The 20,294-nt window shown below is 46.7% G+C and overlaps 3 protein-coding genes across 3 annotated transcripts; 1 reads left to right on the plus strand and 2 right to left on the minus strand.

Annotated features, from left to right (window-relative positions):
• Positions 1 to 3,795: 3,795 nt before the first annotated feature.
• On the minus strand, positions 3,796 to 5,405 carry FSUBG_7275 (uncharacterized protein; the record flags this gene model as incomplete). The annotated part of the gene is made up of 4 exons (XM_036685563.1): positions 3,796 to 4,326; positions 4,377 to 4,762; positions 4,812 to 4,917; positions 4,971 to 5,405. 4 exons carry the CDS (start codon positions 5,403 to 5,405, stop codon positions 3,796 to 3,798), a joined length of 1,458 nt encoding a protein of 485 aa, XP_036537285.1.
• Positions 5,406 to 10,054: 4,649 nt separating this feature from the next.
• FSUBG_7276 (uncharacterized protein) lies at positions 10,055 to 13,544 on the plus strand (the record flags this gene model as incomplete). Its single annotated transcript, XM_036685564.1, has 2 exons — positions 10,055 to 11,326; positions 11,388 to 13,544. The coding sequence occupies 2 exons, from the start codon at positions 10,055 to 10,057 to the stop codon at positions 13,542 to 13,544; spliced, it is 3,429 nt and encodes a 1,142-aa protein (XP_036537286.1).
• A 975-nt stretch (positions 13,545 to 14,519) lies between these two features.
• Positions 14,520 to 17,758, minus strand: FSUBG_7277 (uncharacterized protein; the record flags this gene model as incomplete). The annotated part of the gene is made up of 3 exons (XM_036685565.1): positions 14,520 to 16,116; positions 16,169 to 16,900; positions 17,550 to 17,758. The coding sequence occupies 3 exons, from the start codon at positions 17,756 to 17,758 to the stop codon at positions 14,520 to 14,522; spliced, it is 2,538 nt and encodes an 845-aa protein (XP_036537287.1).
• Positions 17,759 to 20,294: the final 2,536 nt, after the last annotated feature.

Here is a 20,294-nt window from a genome sequence, read left to right on the forward strand (position 1 = left end):
CAATTCGCCACTCGATTCGCTCAGTGATAGCTTTGCTTCTTCCACAGCCTATTGATGGTATACACATATTACGGTGGGTTTTTCTGAGGCCAACGAAAGGATAGCAGGATTAGAAGACATATATCCTCCCGTAAACCCACCCCCTGATCCATAGCCGGGCCAGTGCAATGACGAGCTCGAGATTCAAATTCGAGCTCCCTTCTTCTGGAAATCACTATAATTAACTAAACCTTCGGTTTGGTGGTCTCATGATCTGTCGCTCCTAAGCAGGTTCTGAAGCGATCCTAAAGAAACGTAGATTCTAGGTCTTATCATTCTAAGTTAGCTATTTTCGGGCCAGCCTGGAGATAAAATCTCATAAAATGCACCTGTCCCTATGACCCTCCGAACTGGAAACGCATCAACGCCACGAATTCCCGTCACGGCCAGAGATCGGAATAGAGTCATTGCTAGTGTGTTCGAGGGCTGGAACTCGCAGCAGCAGGCTTCGAAGCATTCCGTCATGCTTGACAAGAAGATCAGCCATACGCATATGGAAGCCGGGACACTTGCTTGCACTCTCTCTTCACAAAAGAGAAAATCTCTAAGGGCATTGCCACTTAAAAGCCTGAAAGACGCATCGGAGCGACGGTGTATTTCGGATGGACCTTCAACTACGAAACCGGACTGATGCTCTGACTTGGAGGGACTTCCTCGGCGACGGAATACCCACAGACTCTTTCAAAGTCTTCGATGGCATGACAGATTTTTATATGAGGACGGAAGCGATTCGAAACTACGATGATCACGAGAGAGAACGCATCAATAAGTTTGGACAAGGAGTACGTCAGAGCCAACCCAGGTCGGGCCACCAAGAAATGGTCACGAGAAGGTTCTCGACCGCAGCCTACCATCGACACAGGTAGGTAGAAGGTAGTACACTTCACATAGCAAAAGTGAACCTATTAATAGCCCTCTAAAGAACACCGGGAGCCACCGTTGGACGTCCTAGCTTAAAGCCTGAGCAGGGTAGGGTTTTGCCATAACTCTGCCACACGGAAGTTGGGCACGATACTTGATTTTCTGCAGAAGGTGTGATGCATTGCTTTTATCGCAGTCACAGCGTTGTTGTAGATTTCTCGCTCGTGCATATCTAACCGGCTAACACTCCTATTGTTTCGATGGAGAAGCCGATATATATCTTTGTGGGCATGGACGGGGTAACCAGTACTCTTGTCGTCTTGACTTGTTGTTTGCCATAGATTGCCGACTCCTCGAGTACGATATTCTCAGTTCCAACCTGCACGGCTCGTTCATATACACGACATGCTGCGTGATTCTTTTAGGGACCTTTGGTAGGCTGATGAGCAGGGGGAGGCAAGAAAACTTAAGTCCTGTATCCTAAATGATGAAAAACTTAGGCAATTTAGTCTAAGCTTAGGGAAGTCTTTACAAAGTTGTTTATTTTGGCAACCTCTTCTAAAGACTCATGTTTTCTTGCTCCCTGAGGATGAGGCCCCCAGGGTTCATATTGGCTCTTCCTAGTACCTCTTGCGTCTTCATTGGAGTATAGTACTTACCTAGGTAGGTATATCAAGTTATCTGCAAGCTGGCCTGTGTCCAAGTGTGCCAGCATTGCCCTGAATCCGACTGTTGTTTCTCGATCACTTCGACTAAGCTTTGACTAAAAAGTCTCCAACGACACCAGACCTCGCCCATTGTGATAGCCGTTGTACCAGTGTTGTAATTTGTGACTGGTATCTGGCGACATGCGAGTGCTCATCTGGGACGGGGAACGCTTCATTCAAGCTTCTCAAGTCGGCCTCAAAGGTCTTTCCGGTCTGTACTGCAGAGGCATCGGGCTCTTCGTCTTCATCCAGGGAGATACCTTAGGTTCGTCGTCGTCCTCTTCCCAATCGAATTCGTCCTTCGAGGTAAGTGCATTCCCTTCCTTTGATCTTCTGGGACTTTATCTATTTCAGGTAGGATCTCCTTGCTAACTGGAAGTAGTACTGTCTTTAAAATTCGTTCTTTGAGGCGTTTTGGTTTTTGCATTCTTAGATAGGTAGTTCAGCAAGTGCTTCCCTCTTGCTAGATGGCATGCTTCCCGTCGTGGTACGAGAGTAGTCTTTAAGGATCGCTTTTATTAAAGAAGAAATATAGTTGCCTAGGAAGGTAAGGACTCTTCAGTCTAACAAAGGACACAACCGACCCTTTTCTTTTGGATATCCGTGGAAGACTAGGCATACCTAGGTAAGTGTCCTATCTAGAACCGCTTCTTTCCCCTGCTTGTTTCCTCCCTCAACGGCAAGTATACGTGAGCCAGCTCTTTCTATTTTGGCCAGACTTAGGTAGCCTTTTCCCCATCACATTGGCAATCGAGGAATGGCCTCGTACCTAAGGTGCTAAGGCAGGTACTTACTACTCATGTATAAAAAGTTAAGCACTTCCATTGCTGGAGCATAAATATCCCTACAGTACTGAATCATCTATGGTGCGTTCTCGAACATTGTTGCCTCTGTTTGACCAACATACTACTTAGCTACGTATGGCCCTGGATTGAGGTTGACTGGTGTAAAAGAGATGCCCTCAGTATCAGTTTCGATGCACTTACCTGAAGTTGCGTCACCTTCGAGGTCCAATGGCTTGAGGTCATTATCGAATGCTTAGGTATTCTCGCAGAAGGTGGTGGTTCTGAAGACCTTGGCTTTCTTAGACTGATGATTGTCCAGCCTAGGTACCTACACGAAACCGATGATCAAGGAGTGTTAAACATACTTCAAGTCGCTTTGGTATACCCGCTTAGTTGACACCACTCTTGCCTACAGCAAGTTCACCCTCTCACGGAACAATAATGCTTTGGTCATAAGGTGTGATGTCAACAATAACTGGTACTTCAGGTACGTGAGTAAGGTTGGTAGGTAGCCTATTGAAGGTAGATCCCTAAGTAAGCTTTATCATCTTGATTCTACCCAAATTTGCCAAAACCCTACCCATTACTTGAGATGGGCATTCTGAGTTTTCTTGCCCGTCTTCCTGGACCAGAACCACACCCCTCGCGTCCATCTGGCCAGAACTGCCTTCCACTGGACCTCTGGTGTATTTTGAGAACAAATGTATAGTATAAATGAACCTCTCACCATTTTATGTACATACTGCTATAATCTTCTCTGATGCACTGCATTATGGTCTTTCTGGTGTGTAAACATTTGCTGCTTTTCCATGGATCAGGATTACGCAAACCCTCTTGCCCCATAATGCAAGCAATAGTGAGCCCTTGGTGCAGCGGGCGAGTCTGGCAAATGGATATCTATGCACAGCGTGTATAAGTATATGTTAGTGTGAAAACTATAAATACTAATCAACAGAAGAAGTTGATAGCTATTCTCTCTAATAGGGGTTTCACTCATCAGCAGGTTGTCACCACCTGAGCTACATTTAAGGCGAGAGCACTGTGCATCTTAAAGTATTCAAAGTTAAAAATCAACAGAATCAGATTGTGTAAAGACTATTGACTATACTGCTTGTCTATACGGTTGCTGACTTGGATGTTATGATAACGATTGGGTTGCCTATGAAGCGTTATATCATTTGTACGGTTTGATGTCAGCAATAACTAATAAGCCCTCACAACCAGCTGAACAAGAATGCTTGGTCAACAGGAACAATCACTTTGTGTTTAGTTGTTTTGGTTTCAGTCCCGCTTCTCGATCCAGTATCACCCTGCGCAGCAATTGATCGTGTGATGCTGACATAGACATGGACTCTCTTTCTAAGAAACAGTCAGCTCTTGTCCCACAAATAAAATTAAAGCCACTAACGAAAATAGAAGCTTTCAGTGCGTAAGCTCATGAAGGCTTCGATAAGAGACTCGTCATCGTTGAGAAGCTTGCGTGTTGCAGCTACCCGGAAGTCGGCATAGAGCGGACTAGTTACGCGGAACAGGGCTGCATAGATAGACACGAGATAGTGATAAAAATGCGTCCCGACTTCGAGCTTGCACTCCGGAAAACCGCTGTAATCTTCAGGTACATGACAAGGAAATTCTTGGAAAGCCATATACGTGTGGACGAGTTTCCGATACATCAGGATCAGACACCACAGGCTGGCCCAGAGGGCCATTGAGTTGTCAGGCCCGATACCCGCAGTGCCAAACACAATTTTCTCGAGCTCAAGAAGAACTTCTTTCTCTATTGGTTGGGAGGCCGCTTTTGAGATCTGGCCAAACTGGGTATGCAACGCACAAGATGGCGGAGTCATATTTCCATCCCTTTCCATGCAAAGAATGAGGCCCAAACGGATTTTTGTCAGACAATTGAGCCTGTGTACTTTACGGACAAATTCGTACTTTGTCGTGTAAGTAAGCTGAGAAAGGCATCAAGATGAGAGTTGCTTACCATAGGCAGGGATGCTTCCGATTGACTGTATCTCAAGATGAATGAATCCACGGTTTGCTGGAAGCCTATACAACGGGTATCCTGATGAACGATCATTCTTTCGACCCAGTCAGTCAGTTGGCTGGGTGGAAGAAGCTGCGGCAAGGCATAGCGGGCGCTTTCTTGACGGTATGATTCGACTTGCTCCCCGACTTGATCCGTCACGACCCAGCAACAGAACCATGGTGGTGTTGTGTTTCCATAGTAATCCTGTATTTCAACTTCTAGAATTGGGTTGTCAAGGTAGTCCATGGACAGGGAGACCTTTCGATGTGGCCCAAGATGAGTTGTGCCAGCGATAAGCTCCTGATTTAGCAACCTCGCAGTATAATCGATATAATGAAGATCTGAAGCTATTAGTTGACTTGAATAAATACCGACCAGATACAGTCTTACCTCCTGAGCTGAATCTCATTTTGGTCAACTTCTCACGGATACATAACTGAGTTCCAAGAATACCAGCTGCTTTTTCACATGCTTGACATGGAGCCCCTACGCCACACTAAAAGGTCAACTTCTGTATGTACGTGCCTGAGCATACGTAATGAGACATACAGATATTCTTCGAACTTTGCATCTGAAGCAAGCGCCAGATTTCCGGACTCGCGCAACTTCAAGCCTTCTTTTCTCATCAAAGTCTTTTCTCTTCTTCTTGATGCCATCGGGCTTGGTGGGGTTAGAGGGGAAACATATGACAGAATATTCAGGGACTGAGACAGTTGAACGAATTCCTTTAGGCCCTGGCTGATTAAATGATCGATTCGTCTCATAGCCACCTTGTGTATCATCCTGTCTCTTCTTTTCGGAACATTGCTGTTTGTTAGTGGCAGCAGGGATAGGGATCTCGTTTAAAGGTGTAAGAGGCTGGGCTGATTTCGAGGGTGTTGAAGTTGCCTCACAGAGACGCTCAATGTCGAGGAAGTCTTCAAGATCAATGACCCCAGGGGAGTATGGCTCAAAGAGTCCTTCTTGGAGGATTATTGGTTCCATTTTCAAGAACTTATCAGTTGGTAGTAAAAAATCATCAAGACATCCTGTTCTTTGCACTTGACATCCTTTCACCAGTCATTCGGACAATGAGAACGATGGGGCACCGGTCTCTGTTGTCCTATCAGATCGTAGCATTACCAGCTCCTCCTCGGTGAGCTTAGATGAGCCATAATAGGAAAGTTTGCGTCACGTGAAGGCACTACATGCACTAAGAGGCAAACAGCAATGCTTCCCTTTTTGACAGATACCTCGAGTCAAGAACAAACATAAACTTTGACTGAAACGAGCTTGACTGCGGATGGCTGAAGACAAGCATCGCATAGGAATGCATATTGGGGTCCAGACCGCCCTCTTTAGCATCTTACGTATCATGAGCACTTACCCTTTGTTGATACTACGGATACTTATGGAGCATTTGTCAAACCACCTCAGTAATAAGATTCGGATATAGGTAATATGCATATTTCCTGCAACTCTATAACTGTATTTCTGTCTACACCTGAAGTGTTACAGTGATCCAGTGGGCCTAGAACACAAGTACATACGAGAGTTCATCCGACAGCCCGTCTCAGACAAAGTGCACAAAATGTTGGTCAGCGCGCAATAACAACACAGCACAGGCGCCGAGCTGAGTCTCGTCCAGTAGGGATAAAGATCCACACGGCCGTTTTTGGCGTATTCCTTGGGGCGAACAGACACCAGGCTAGGTTACAAGGGTGGGACGATTTTCCGGAATGTTCTATAAAAAGGTACCAGACGCGGAGCAGCACAGCCATGCAGACGACGCAGCAGACGAGCATGCACCCGAGGACTGGATCCCACGACGGAGCCAAGACTTTGAACGAGCCATTAGAATCTCGACAACTTCTCACGATCCTTCGTCTTTTCCTGGGCAAAATGGATTCTCTCCCTTTTCTGTCTGATGTGCAGAGCCAATCTCGGCTACCGCTGAGCCCCTCAAAAACGACTGATGGAACACCCAAGCCAGGGGTCTAAAGTATGACGCAGCTGGTCTGGAGATCTGATGTACCCTTGTGGTGTAGTGTGCGGCAATTGGGGGTTTAATTTTTCATTGTCCAGATCATCGCCATATTGGCATAATCAACTCCCAGCCTGATGGTCTGGATTGTGAAGCACAACATGAGGCGCACCGCCATGCGCCTTTCTGACAGGCATTTGTGTACACATACAGACATAAATTTATCACTGCGGCGTCAATTATTGAGCTCGGTCTCTGGAGTGGCACGCACTTGATGACAGGTCAGTTGTAACTCGTTGATGAAATCCCTGAGATTTGTCTGGGCCAAGGAGCATGAGTTAGAGGCGATGATCATGGACCCGTAAGCCCCCTGTTTTACGGCCAGTTTCCCCTAAGGCGCAAATGGTGGGTGACTCGTGCAACTGACTGCTGGTCTGCTGGGGCATCACACATGAGTCGGCCGAGAGAAATCTGGAGAACACAGAGTACGAGTCGGGTACCGAAGTCTAAAATCGTCCAAGACTTTACTGATGGGGATCTGTCTTGAGTATACGATATTTACCCATCATGTGCTGTCGAGTCGGTCTGAAATACGAGAAGCGAAGCATCGTAGCCGGGTAGATTTCCCCAGTTTATTGGATTCCTCTTGCAACCTCTGCGCCAGACGGCCAACCACGGCTGGGCGTTGTTATTTTTGTGAGTTGGCTTTTGCAGATCTTACGAGGGCGAGAACCAGCCACAGACGGGCCAAATGTGAACAAGATATTTCCGATGTGAGGGAATAGGGGGCCTAGAGGGGCCAATGCAGTAGTTTGAAGCAGGGCGAGACTTGTTGGAGGTTCTCAATTTCTGACTGCGATGATGAGTTTTGTTTTGACCTCCAATGGGAACGACGACGGGTGAAGCTTACACACGATGGTGGTGAATAGAAGCGAGGACTTTGCATGATTCGACAAGGTGCCGATGCCGATAAATGTAACCGGTTTGGGCGTCGTCGACGGCAGAAAGGCAGCCACAAGATCAATACCAAGACCAACCACCAGGAACATGACTGTTTCGGGATGTGGCTGATTCCCGGGGGTCCCAAAAACCTTGCTTCATGCAGATCACAGTTTGCAGTCGAAGACTAAAAAAAAAAACAGCGGAAAGATTAGACTTGATATGGGGGAAATTGTGCGATCGAGTTGTACGTAACTGATAATCTTAGACCGGAAACCCACCATCTTCAATCTGTTGTTGACTGGTATTAAATGTGAGGCAACCGTTCGGGGGGACGCCCAGAAGGAAACGCTGAAACTTCGAAACGGCCAAGCACTGTGAGTGACAGGGAGACCGTGGGGTTAACGGTTGGCTCTCGCTGATCCATCCTGCTTCTCCGATCCCTGGCATAATAATAGTGCTGGTACTGGCCAAGTAATGAAGCATCAAGGAGGTGTATGTAATTCCGATCTCTAAGCCAATCCTACCGTACTGTTGCATTACTGTCAACACCAATTCAGCCTGACTGAGGATCATCATAAACAATCTGAGCATCAGACATCTCAAGTCACCCTCAGGTACTTGTAGGTACCACATAGCAGGGCCCATTCGTATCGTGCCAGTGTGTTTAACTCTATGTATGTAGGCCCTTGAGGCTCAATCCCACTCTGTCTACCGCAGTTGCATCTTTGGACTCGCCATAGCGGCAGCTCATTGCACCAGATGGACACCACTAACTACTAGGTAATAATCATGTTACACACTGATTTTTCTCGGGCTTTTCTCAACGCCCCGGACTTCCTTGTCGTCGGCGACCCCATGCACTTTGGCGCTCACAACAGAGAAAAGCACCTCACCTCATCCTTGAGGAGAAATCTGCGCACCGTTGGCCAAAGCACACACCCTGGACTGAGCATTGGGCAACAAAGATTCGCAATGCTTGCTCTAGAATGCTTACTTTCGGTATTCACAGCCATGCCTCAGCTGTTGATGGTGAGGGGGGGCCTCAGGTACGTTTTATGCTGGTACAATAGAAGGGATCGAGGGACTCGAAGTGATTTACAGAGGTTTGTAGATCAAACGTTGAAATACGAGGAACCCTAGGCATGTGTTTCGCAATGGCAGGGTCGTGATTGTTGTCCAATGTGGCATTTATTTTATTCAACTCCCAGACAATAAAGTGGCATCATCATACTATAGCTTAACAGGGAGGCTACGTTGAAGCTTCAAGATATAGGATTAATTACTTCACAACCGAGCGTCTTTCAGACAGACTTAACAAAATGAACCGATTACTCGCTTCCCTGCCGACATTAGAATATGTCTTTCATTCTCTCCCTTTCAAGTCTCAGTCTTGGCTTTTGTGGTGAACCAAATGTCTTCTCCACTTGTCATCAGTCTGAAATCACTCCGCAGGCCAGTCAAGAGATGGATGAGCCGCCCGGACCAGAAAAGACCCGCTGCTATGGGGAAAAGGATTCAAGGATTCGAATTGGATGCCTCGTTTCCATTGTCACGAATCCGTAATGGTATTGGTAGCGGCGTAGCTGAGGTACAGCACCTGCGACACGACGCGGCACAACACGAGTAACAAGGCGATGAACATGAATACTGTAGAGCACAAAGCACGAGCCTGTCTGGGCCTGGAGAGAAAGAGAGAGAGAGAGAGACATGACATCCCATCGTAAGAGGGTGAATACAAACAAATGCATGTGGATGTGAATAGCGCACTGTTTTAGACACGGTATATCCGGTTTCCGCAGTTGACAAGCTACAAGTCAACTGAATCAGCGGGGGTTTTAGTGATTCAGATGTCTTTGACTGACAGCTCCCGTTCAGCCCGTGGTCCGTCTCTCTGGGCTTTTTTCTCTCTCATTCTCTTCAGTTCAGGAGAAGCTAATCCCTCTAAGCACCACTCGCACCCAAGCAGCCAACGTCATTGCGTATCCACCAAGTCCCGAGCCCCCGAACCCGGACCCGTTGATCCAGAGACACACCCAAAAGTAGCAGCAAAACCACCCAGGTACCAGGCGAGTACCTGAAGTACCTGCTAATTAACCAGCCAGCATCAAGCTCTGTCAGGCCTTTTATGGGCCTTGAGTCTCCATCTTTTGGGGGGGCTTGTCCCCGGCGCAGGGAAGACCCGTCCTAGATCTGACACGAAGCCACAGACTAAAATACTGTGTGCCCTGCGTATTCCCTACCTTAGTAGTAGTATCTAGCGGCAAAGGGCTTTTGCCTGACTTTTTTTTCTCTTAGTTGACGCCTGCTGCCGTCTCTTCCACTCCAGTCTGAAGTCAAGTTCTCCGTTGAGCTCTCCTCAGTTTCAGCTTCTTTTCTTTCTTCTTTTTTTGTTGTTGTTGCTGGCAGTCCCCTGACATAAAGAATTGTCCATCTGCCGGTCCCCATTTACATACCTTTGTTAACCTGGTTTCTTACTTACCAGCTGACTTACTTACTGCCTTACCTGACCAAGCTTGCATAGCTTAGCTCGCCTTGTTTGCCCTGCCTTGCATTGCCTTGTTCTGTTTGAACTGTCACTCGTTTGCCACAAGTACCCTCTGCTGCCATTCTTAGCATAGGTACTCTGCCTTTCCTGTTCCTCTGCTTTGCTGCATGTAACGCTGGCGTTTGGACGATCTGGTCACCTCTTGCATCTATTTGCTAGGACGAACGAATTGCATTGCCCGTCATGACGTCGAGCAGGTCCTTCCGGGCTTCTATAATGCCCTCTATGCTGCGGTCAAACACAGATCCTGATTCTTCGTCTTCTTCTCGAAAGAGCGTAAAAAAGTCAAACACTTCCGATCTCGCTCACCTGCGTGGTTCAAACATTGGGTCGTCAAAGTCCACCACCAACTTGCCTCATATGGGCTCCAATCCGCAGCAAGACCAAGACGCTGTACAACACAACCGTCCACGTTCCGCCGAACAAAAGACCCTTCGTAAACGCAACGACTCTACTCAAAAAGTGTCCTTGCCCAAATCCCAGTCGACGACAAACCTCTCTCCCACCAAAGGTTCAACTCGCTGGAGAAATCGACTTTCATCTTTTCTTCCATCGCTCGTTCTGCCGTCTGAGCCTTCGCCAAAATCTGTACCAACACCTCTGGTACCTGCGGCGCCCTCCGCTCCCGCTTCCGCCGTTACAGCCGCTGTATCTCCTGCACCCACCAAATCTTCTTCTCCCACCGATACCTCGACCACCACTAACACCGCTGCAACCCCTCCTACAACCGTTGACGATAGCGCCTCGTCTACCACTCCCAGCATCATCGACCCCACCGCCCGGATGACGAGCGATTACCACGACGCCCTCACCCACCAGGCTCATGGTCAATACCAGCCAGGCCATCCTGGTTCCCCGCCTAGTCCGGACTCGATCCCAACTCGCGGCAGCGACAGTCTCGATGGCCCATTAAACCCGCAGCCTCAGATCATGGCACCGATTCCTCCATCTCCAGAGGTCCAGAGAGCCACCATGAGCCCCCAGGAACCTAACATGCCGCCTCCTCCGATTCCTACTTCTCCTTCAGATAATGTCAGCAGTGGCGGTAGTGGAAAGTTGCGAAAGGAAAACCCAGCCGCTCGATCACGAAGTGGCTCTCTCCAGCACACATCCAGCAACTCCAATGGTGACTCCATCCAGGCTCTCAAGACTCGACAAACTTCTCCAGCTCCTGATCGTGGTCGCCGCGCATCTTCAGTCCAGTCTCCCAACGGCCGCAATAACAACACCAAGAGCCGCGTAGTTTCCACACCCCTCGCCATCAGACCAGGTTCATCCAAGGGTGATGCGAGCCAGAGCCCGACGCGGGGTCGCCTCCGAAGAAGTTGGCTGCCTGGTGGAAGATCGCGATCAAACTCGATGGACGTCTCCAACACAAACGCCTCAACCGCGTGGGTACTGTCCGACGATACACAGGCCGAGTACAATGCTTCGTTTCTCAAGAACGGAGAAAAGGTAAGTGACGTTGCTCTACCGTTGAACCATGGTTTCAGAGTTAATCTTTGCGCTCGATTAGGTTCCGGAACTATGGAACGAAAGCGGAGCTGTTCTTGTCTACCTTTACCCCAAGGGCAGTGGCTTCGGGCCGTCATTCAAGGTTCAAGAATTCACAATCAGTTCGTCCTGGGTTTTCAATGAACTTATTCAGCGAGAACGAGAGATGCCTATGGGTAGGGACCGAACTAGGAGTTTTAGTGGCCGTGACAGCCTGACAGCCGAAGATGCGAACCGATTCATCTCCTCACCAAACTCCCCTCCTGTTCCGGATGACGGGTATGATGACTGCCTCCATCTGTATCTTCCCAATGGAACTCCCGGTCAAGAAACACCACCCGACATGGATCGCTTGATTGCTATCCGCAACCTGTTCGCCTTCTTGACCGGACAGCCTCTCGTTGCAACCAAGGCTCGCCCTACCAATTTCCATGCTTTCCTGGAGATTTCAAAACTTTTGGAAGAATACGGCTTCACGAGTTATGATGGAACCACTTTTGGAGACGCTGTTGATCTCAGTTTCGGGTTTTACATGGACCAGCATGCTCTTGCAGACTGCCGGAACAGCCGGGAGAAAACTCTCGAGGCATTGATTCTAGGCGAGCGCATGCGATCAGCCGATCTCTACAACGAGGCATTTGCCCATGCTGCGGGCAAGCTTCCAGCTATCCAAGATCTGAAGCTTCCTCTCTGGAACCAGGTTTCGGAAAAGACACGTACGAACTTGGAACGTGCCAGTACCGATCTGAGTAACCGCCAGCATAATGCCAATATGCACCTAGAGCAATTCGAATTCCCTGCACTTTTCTCGGGTATTGCAAACTCAACTTCCATGTCGGAGCTTAGAAGCGTCCGCTTCAAGGTGTGGAGGCAGTCATTTACCAAAATGCGTAATTTCGCCCTGAGCTACTACAAGACAGCATTCGGCAACTGGCCACCCAAAGCCAGCAGCAAGAAGAACCCATTCTCCGAGAGCGGTCTCAACAGACTTGTCCTCAAGGTTTTGTATTCTGACATGTGTGCTCTTTATGACTTGCTCGTCGACCGCACCAACCGAACTTCGAGAATCATGGATGCTGTTCCTGAGCTTTCTAACGATCCCGACAAGATGATCATGTCTGCACTGCGAAACATCATGTCCGAATTCGATCGCTCGAAGCCGCCTGTTCTTCCTCCCATTCCTTACGATTGTCCGCAATTGCCCACTGCGACATCTATCCTAGAAACTTATGATACGCTGTCGCCAAAGAAGCAGGCAAAATTCGACAAGAACATCAAGGAACATGAACTCATGCTCATGTTAAACAAGGCTTACAATTACGACACCAATGCCACCAAGGTTCCTTTCTTGGACAAGTTTAAGGAGTTTGAGCTTCGTGAGGCTCGAGGCAAGACGCCTCAAGATTTTGCTGACCAGCGGATTGGTTACTGGCTGTTCCTTTACGTTGTCATTCAGTCACTTCCTGTCTTGGTTGTGGATGCTCCAGGCATGCAGTTCACTGAAGGTGTTGAGTACTTCCTCTGTGAGCCTCCTCTGGGCAACCCTCCTTGGGTTCCGGATCAGCAAGTGAAGAAGATGTGGTATGAGGTGGCTGGCACAGGTGGCTTGGTCGAGCTCTCTCAAGATGCTGTTCTTTTCAGCGTGGAAGCTACTTACCACCGAAGTCACTGCTGGCTTGCTGCTACCCAGTGGGAGAGCGGCGGTTCAGGACTTCAAGCCCAGGCACCAACGGAACCTTCGCTGTCACCTTTGCAGCCCCCACGGTCCATGTTCCTGGATGAGGACTTTATGCCCACACCACCACCATCTTTCGGCAACGGCTACAACACCCCTCCATCCCCTATTGGCAGCCCTTCGGGCTCTCTTCGCCCTCGAACTCACTCGCCTGGCGGGACTCGAGCCAATCAAGCTTGGCGATCCAGTATCGCCTTGGGCTTGGAGCCTGTACCTCTCCAGCCCCCAAGCCCATTCGGAGAACGTAGCAGTTCTCTTGGTGGACGTCCTCCCAGTCTTATGATGGGTTCGCGGAACTCATCTGTGGGTAACCTGGCAGCCTTTGGTCACCAGGGCTTCCCTCAAACCGAGTCACCTCCTCCCGAGCAGACGGGCGCAACCTTTGATGATATCTTGCGCAGCGATGCCATGAAGAAAGAGAAGAAGAAGAGCCGCTTTTTCTAATCACTGTTGGTTTCCTTGGTCAGAATTTGCCCAGCGTCATTCGAAGAGCTCTGGAGCTCAATTCCTGCACAGCTAGCTGCCGGGTTTCTTGTATGCGTGCACGACTTTCCGCCAGCATTGGCTTGTTTTTATCAAATCACACCAGCCTTAATATGGTAACGACCGTCTCAGCCGAAGGTTCATTGCAAGTACCTTCTGGACTGACTGACTGACTACTTTGCGAGCTGTTATTATTTTTTCTTTCCTTGACTGTCTCATCTACTTCATCATATACGCATCACATACTTTTTTTTTTTTTTTTTTTTTTTTTTTTTAGGCCGGGCGGAACAAGAACCTAGCCCTTTTACTATTTAACGACATTTAGCATGAGAAGAACAAAATCAAAAATCTACACAGATATGTAGTCGGGACGGGATCATAACTATCTAGTTTTAACCTAGACATGGTTGATAGAAACGATGTCTTTAATTGGCCGGAAGAAAAAATGTTTAATTGTTTACTTTTGCATGAGGCTTTGGCGCACAATTTATCGCTATTATGAGGTAGAGAGCATAAAGGCGTTTATTCGGTGGCATTGGTAGCTTTAATTACTTGAGCTAAATACATGGGTTCATTGCACATACCTTTCGTTCATTTTATTATTATTATTTGCATTAAGCAAAGACGGAAATGCCGATGCTACAGATTTGCACCATATTAGATCTTTGAAGGTATGTGTATATTGTCCAATGGCTGGACTGGATGTTATTTGGCATTCTGTTCTTTTACTCCTATGTTTTTGATATGTGCCAATGCTATGAAGTCAAGCCTGTTTACCAATCTAAGTGAGAACGCCATGCAATGATATCCCTGAACCTTTAGACTTCCCAGATATATATCGTGCCATGCCGTCCCAGTTCTATATACGTGCCGGCCGTAAATCATAACCATACTATCATCCCCCTAAGAGTTTTGTATATTTCCAGGTGAGCACACTCAGAGAGTGACTTTGGTCCACCGACCTCTCTCTGTATGCCACCATCTTCCTTTTTCCTTCTTATCTGCTACGATGCCATCACGCATATTCCAGCGTCCAGTGCATCCTTCCTTTTCACCGATGAGACTCTCACCAGCATCGCTATCTAAATCTCTCACATCAATAAGACCGCCTTTGTCGTCTGTAGTGCCCCTGTCAGGAAGAAGGTGGTACTTGATAGGGCTTCCGGCCGTACCAATAAATCCAGCCATGGAGAAAGTCTCATTGATGGTCCCGTCCTCATCTACTACGTTGACGATGAATTTTGGCCGGGAACGTGCTGCTTCAAGACGGGTTTGGGCGGCAAGCCGTGCGGTATGAAGGCTTGTGTAAGGGCGGCGTGTGTCGCCAAATGGAGAAATCGGGGTCCGTGGAGAAGCGAGAGGTGAGTTGTTGGATTTGAACAGGCGTGTGGGAGACATAGGGCTTGCCGAGCTCGGAGGGAATGCAAAAGGTGATGAGCTCTCTGGCTGCTCAGAGGTTCGGAAACGATCAGAAGGAAGATCAATTCTCTCGACGGGGTAGCACAGATCCTGAAAGATGCCGTCCGGGTCGTTGAGTGCTCGGAGTGTCTTCAAAGCTGGAAATCCTCCTGCAGAGATACTGCGAGCGAGAATATCATCTGCTGCATTGACACAGGTAGCATGGCTGGTGATATCCCAGTGGAGACTCTGCACAGTGTTGTTTGCAAGGTATGGCATCATCCATAGTGCGAAGCTGTCATTCTCCGGCATGACGGGTGGGAAAGTCTGGACTAGAGAAAAGTTGACCAAGTTTCTCAAATTAGACAAGATGCGCGCTAGAGCAGCGAGCGACGTGAGAGGTGTGTGTCGAAGTGTAAGCTTACGCAGAGGAAGGCTGGAGGACTGCGTTGCGAATGATGATAGCCCACTCGAGGTTATACCGCTGATGTGAGACAACGTCAAGGAGTGTAGAGGCGGCAGGGCGAGGAGAGTTGAGTCGTCGAAGCTATTGGGCGGTAGGTTACAGACATGAAGATGTTTGAGGTTCGGAAGACGCTTGAGTGTTGATGTGAGAAGGTTCTCGGGCGTGACGGTAGCTCCTGGGAGACAATGCACAGTAAAAGTTTCTAGGCGAGACCAATTATCATGACATGTCAAAAAGGCAGCTTCCTGGGAAGGCTTGAGTTCTCCAGGCATTACCAAACCAAGCTGCTGAGTACTCGATTGGATTCTCTGTTGTCTCTGATGGGGCGAAGCTTGTACAAGCCAGTTCATTTCTCTTAACATGCGTCTTGTTGATAACGCATGGAAGATCTTCTTGAAAGAGTGGTCGTACGGAACCGACAAGCCACTGAGACTCTCGAGATTAGGACATGCCATGACGAGCGTCGCAATAATATCCTCATACTCGGCAGTTCCGGAGCCTTTGGCGACAATTTCAGGGGCTGGAACTTTAAGTGTGCGGACGATTTCGGCGATGTGAGGATTAGAGCGGAGTATGCGCCGGAGCATTAGGACACGAATGCCCTGTGCCATTTTGAACTTCTTTTTGAGAGTTGCTGAGTCTGGGCCCACGAGTTGGATATGTTCGTATCTGATACCAGTCAGCTTTTCCTCGTGTGTGTGATTGGGAGAGATGTACTTACAGTGCTATTTGGGCGGGCCTGTACCACTTGCGGCAAGCCACGGCGATGTTACAAGCATCTCGCATCCAGCAAGTTGCACAGCTCCCGCTCTTATCCTCCAAGTGAATATCTCTTAACTGCTCGAGTATGTTTGAGAGGATCTCTGAAGGTAACTTGGCAAAGAGCTCATTCGGTTGGAGGGGAGCCCGGGAAGAAGACAACTTCTTGATAGGCATTGGCCGCTGATACATATACTCAGGTCGCCACTGAGACGTCGATTCGTTCGCTTCCATACTCGTTCTACTCCCCCAAGAAGGGGTCCGTCTTGCTGAGACCATGCTTTCTCGAGATTGAAAGGACGATACAGTCGTAACTGAGTTGTTGGACAGTTTCCGAGGACGGTTGAGGGCGGCATTTGGCCTCGCATTTGTAGGATCTGCCAGAGGCGTTTCGAGAACAGCATATGTTGGTCGAGGATACGCTGTTGGAGCAAAGTTGTCTTGTGTGCTCTTTGGAGACTCAGTGTTTGCAAGGAAAGCGTTAATAGCGTTCTCTTGAACTGAAGACAGGTCCTTCGGTGAGCCAAAAGACGGCGGGTGAGCCGGCCGGACAGTAATTGTAGGGTCCTTCATCGTTGCGGTAGTGTCAAGCTTGAGCTGGTTCTTGTGCTGCTTGTCATTAGGCTTTGTTACTGGCGGTGATCCAGCATATGCGGAAGCTCTCTTGGATCTCAGTTTGTTTGAACCAGGACGGCTGTACCAAGAATTAAATTATTAGTATTAGAAACACATGTGTTTGAAAGCAACGACCAACAACCTCCGCGAGTAAACGGAAATCGCAAGTATATCATTCAACATGGGGGCTAAGGGAAAGGTAAAAAAAAGAAAAGTCCTAGAATCACACCACTTCCCCATGGTACACGCAAATGCCTAGACTAGGCATAATTGACCTCTTAGGATAAAGATCTGACGTAGGCAGAAAGATGTTTTTGGCTGTGCCTTTGCGGTAGACAGGGAGCTTGAAGCGCCACGTAGGGGAAATGTGGACATGTAATTTAAAAAAAACATCGAGATGTGAAAGCCTCGTTGGAGCTGAATGCGCTAGAGCGGGAGTCGCATGCGGCCAAGACCAAGACCAAGACACTAGGACGCCGGGTTTAGGGGTTGGATGAGATGAGGCGTTCTTGTTCTTTTCTCCGGATGTCTTTCTAGGGGTCTTCTATGGAACTTTCCAAGGGGTGAAGAGAGGGAGAATAATAGAAAACAAGTTACAAGGGGTTATAAAACAGACAATGCATTATGTTGCGCGAGGGTAGTATAGGAATGGGATGTTGAGTATAGCTGACTGTAATGATGATAATGATGATGATAATAATAATAATAAAAGAAACTCTCTTACTCACACAAGGTCAATCGATTGGCGGTTCTTCTTGTTCTTGTTCTTCTTCTCCCCACTCCCTGCCAATGGATCCTCATCAATCATGGTAACCGCCCAGACATGTCTCCTAAACTCTTCTGCCCTCTTGTCCTCAATGGCAGACATTGAGCTTCGGCCATGGTGAAAGAAGCGCTTGAACTCTTGTCCGTGGTGGTTATGTTGAACCTCGAACATGGTCGGTCGGTCGTTAATGTGGAGTTTCAAGATGATCGACGGAGACTATTTATTGTGACAGGGTGCTTTTGGTCTATCGATATTCGTTTATGTTGCACCAGATTGTCGTGATAATGTTCCGAACTTCCGATGTTGACTGCCGGACCAATAGAGTCGAGAATATCGTGGCCGAGGAAATAATATGAATGCTAAAGTATAGAACAAGGAAGACGCGGCTCAGGGGAACATGAGGACTTAAAAGGCAGACGATAAGTGTGATCAGGGAGGGGAGGCTTGTCCTATAATCATGCCATTCATTGGATGCTATCCAATGCAAAATACACGGTCAAGTCAAACGCCTCTGCATCGTTTGGCGTAAGGGTATCTCAGACATGCAGCCCCCTTCGTCGTCAGCAGCAGTAGTCAGAGCCGATAGGTATACTTTTTGGTTGACCAGGTGAGAAGTACAACACTGATCAGTTACCTTATAAGTTACTTAGTAGGTACCTAGTAGTGAGAAGACCCAAGACTTTGGTAAACTCCCGAAACGGGCTTGCGTCAACCTTAAGTAACTTATGGATTGTGCACAGTCGCTCAAGTAACGCACGCAGCTCCCGATCGATCTCGCAAAACAAAGTCCATTCAGAGCCAAAGCTACAGGGAAAAACCAAGATTCAGGTTTGAGGGTGCGGAGCCAATAGAGATCCGTAGCTTGGGTGGTCGAGAACGAGAACCCTGCTTTGTACCCTGCTTGCTTGTGTTTTGGATTTGCTGGGGTTGTACTGTAAATCTTGAAGACGTAAACCTGGGGTTTGACCAAGAGAGAACCGTATAGCATTCAAGATTTGGGGAAGATGGAGATGCTTTCAGAGCTTGCCGTGATATTCCAGCGCTCAAATTATCTGTAGAGAAGAATACTTGAGCAGTATTCGTACCTGGAGACTCAACCGCCAGTTCAAAAATAGCATCGCGTCAGGAACACGGCTCATCCCTGTCTTTTTCTGCTTGTAACACCCAATTTTCTATGCCTTGCAGAACCTCCATACCAATCAATACCAAGCAAAGCACAGCCAACGCAGCGGGGTCTCATGACCTCAACATCAACTCACTCAATTTTTCAACAAACTTGGAGACAATTCTTTTCCGAATTCCCAGGCTGGCTGCAGAGTAATTCAGTGGCTGGTAGTACATACATGCCAAGTCTAATTTTTTGGGACTGCATCCCGGGACAACAGCCGTTCGATCCGTTCAACATGTGCATATTGACGGGACGTTGGCTAGTATTTGTGCAAGGGACCCCCTAGACTACTCGCCTCCGATCAGAGCAGGGAACGTTTTCCATTAAGTCGTACTAATCGTATAAACAGATTTCTCTATTTACATAAACAAGGCCACATAACCGTAAAATTCTCTTTAGGCTTTAAAGAAAATTCAACTTTTTCCCTTCTATATATATAAATTAGTATATAAATTAAAAAGTTATTATTTAGCTTTAACTTAGTAATAACTAATAAATAGAATTTAGGTATTTTAATAATTAAAAAATTAGGCTACTAGCTAAGCCTTTAGCCTATATATAATAAATTATAGCTCCTTTAGTATTAAGGCTATAGTAGCTATAATACCCCTGCTACCTAATTAACTAACAGTTCCCTGTAATACTATATTACTACTAAAACCTAAACCTTATAATAATTATAAGGAAGATTATATAATACCTTATCTTATAAAAGGATTTATTAAGCGCTTAGCTTTACAGTTAGTTAAATAGCTTTAAATAAAGCTATTACAAAAGGGGCTTCTAGCTATATAAATATAAAGCTTTAATAAGAAAGCCTTTTTTTACTATAGCCTTATAAGGATAACGTAACTACAGGGGAAGGCATACTGCTACTAAAAGCAGCCTAAATAGGGGCAAAGGTAAGGCTTTTTTATATCTTTAAGTAAGGCAGTAGTAGTAATCTTATAGTACTTATTAATATAAAAAACAGCCTTAAAGAAGACTTATAAGGAAATATTACTAATCTATTCCTAGTTAATATAGTCCTAAGCTACTTATATAGCCTTATTAGTAGTATTATTATAATAATCTTTTTTTTTCTTTAGTATATTAATAATTATAGTATAAAGGTAAAGAAGATTGCCTATACTGGTTATAAGATAGCTTTTTATATCCTTATAAGTAGTCTTTATAAGGCTATTAATATACTAATTAAAATTATAATATCTTATAATATAGTAAGTTACTTACTATAGCTACTATAATATATACTTTAAAGAGATATATATTAGGATATAATTTTAGTAAAGGTTATATATATTAATAAACTGCTTTTAGATTATAAAAAAGTTAGCCTTATTATAGGTATAAATAATAAGCTTCTAAGCCTTATATATCTCTTTCTTTATATATTATATTAGTACTAATTTTAAATATAACTTAGGCTATAAAGCAAGTAAAGATTAAAGCTAACTCTTATTAGCTTTCTTATTTTTAATTAAAATCGGATTTTTAAAGCTTTTATTACTTTAGTAAAAAAAAATCCTAGCCTTAATA

Source organism: Fusarium subglutinans, assembly GCF_013396075.1.
Source record: "Fusarium subglutinans strain NRRL 66333 chromosome Unknown NRRL66333_c0000090, whole genome shotgun sequence".
NCBI classification, from domain to species: domain Eukaryota; kingdom Fungi; phylum Ascomycota; class Sordariomycetes; order Hypocreales; family Nectriaceae; genus Fusarium; species Fusarium subglutinans.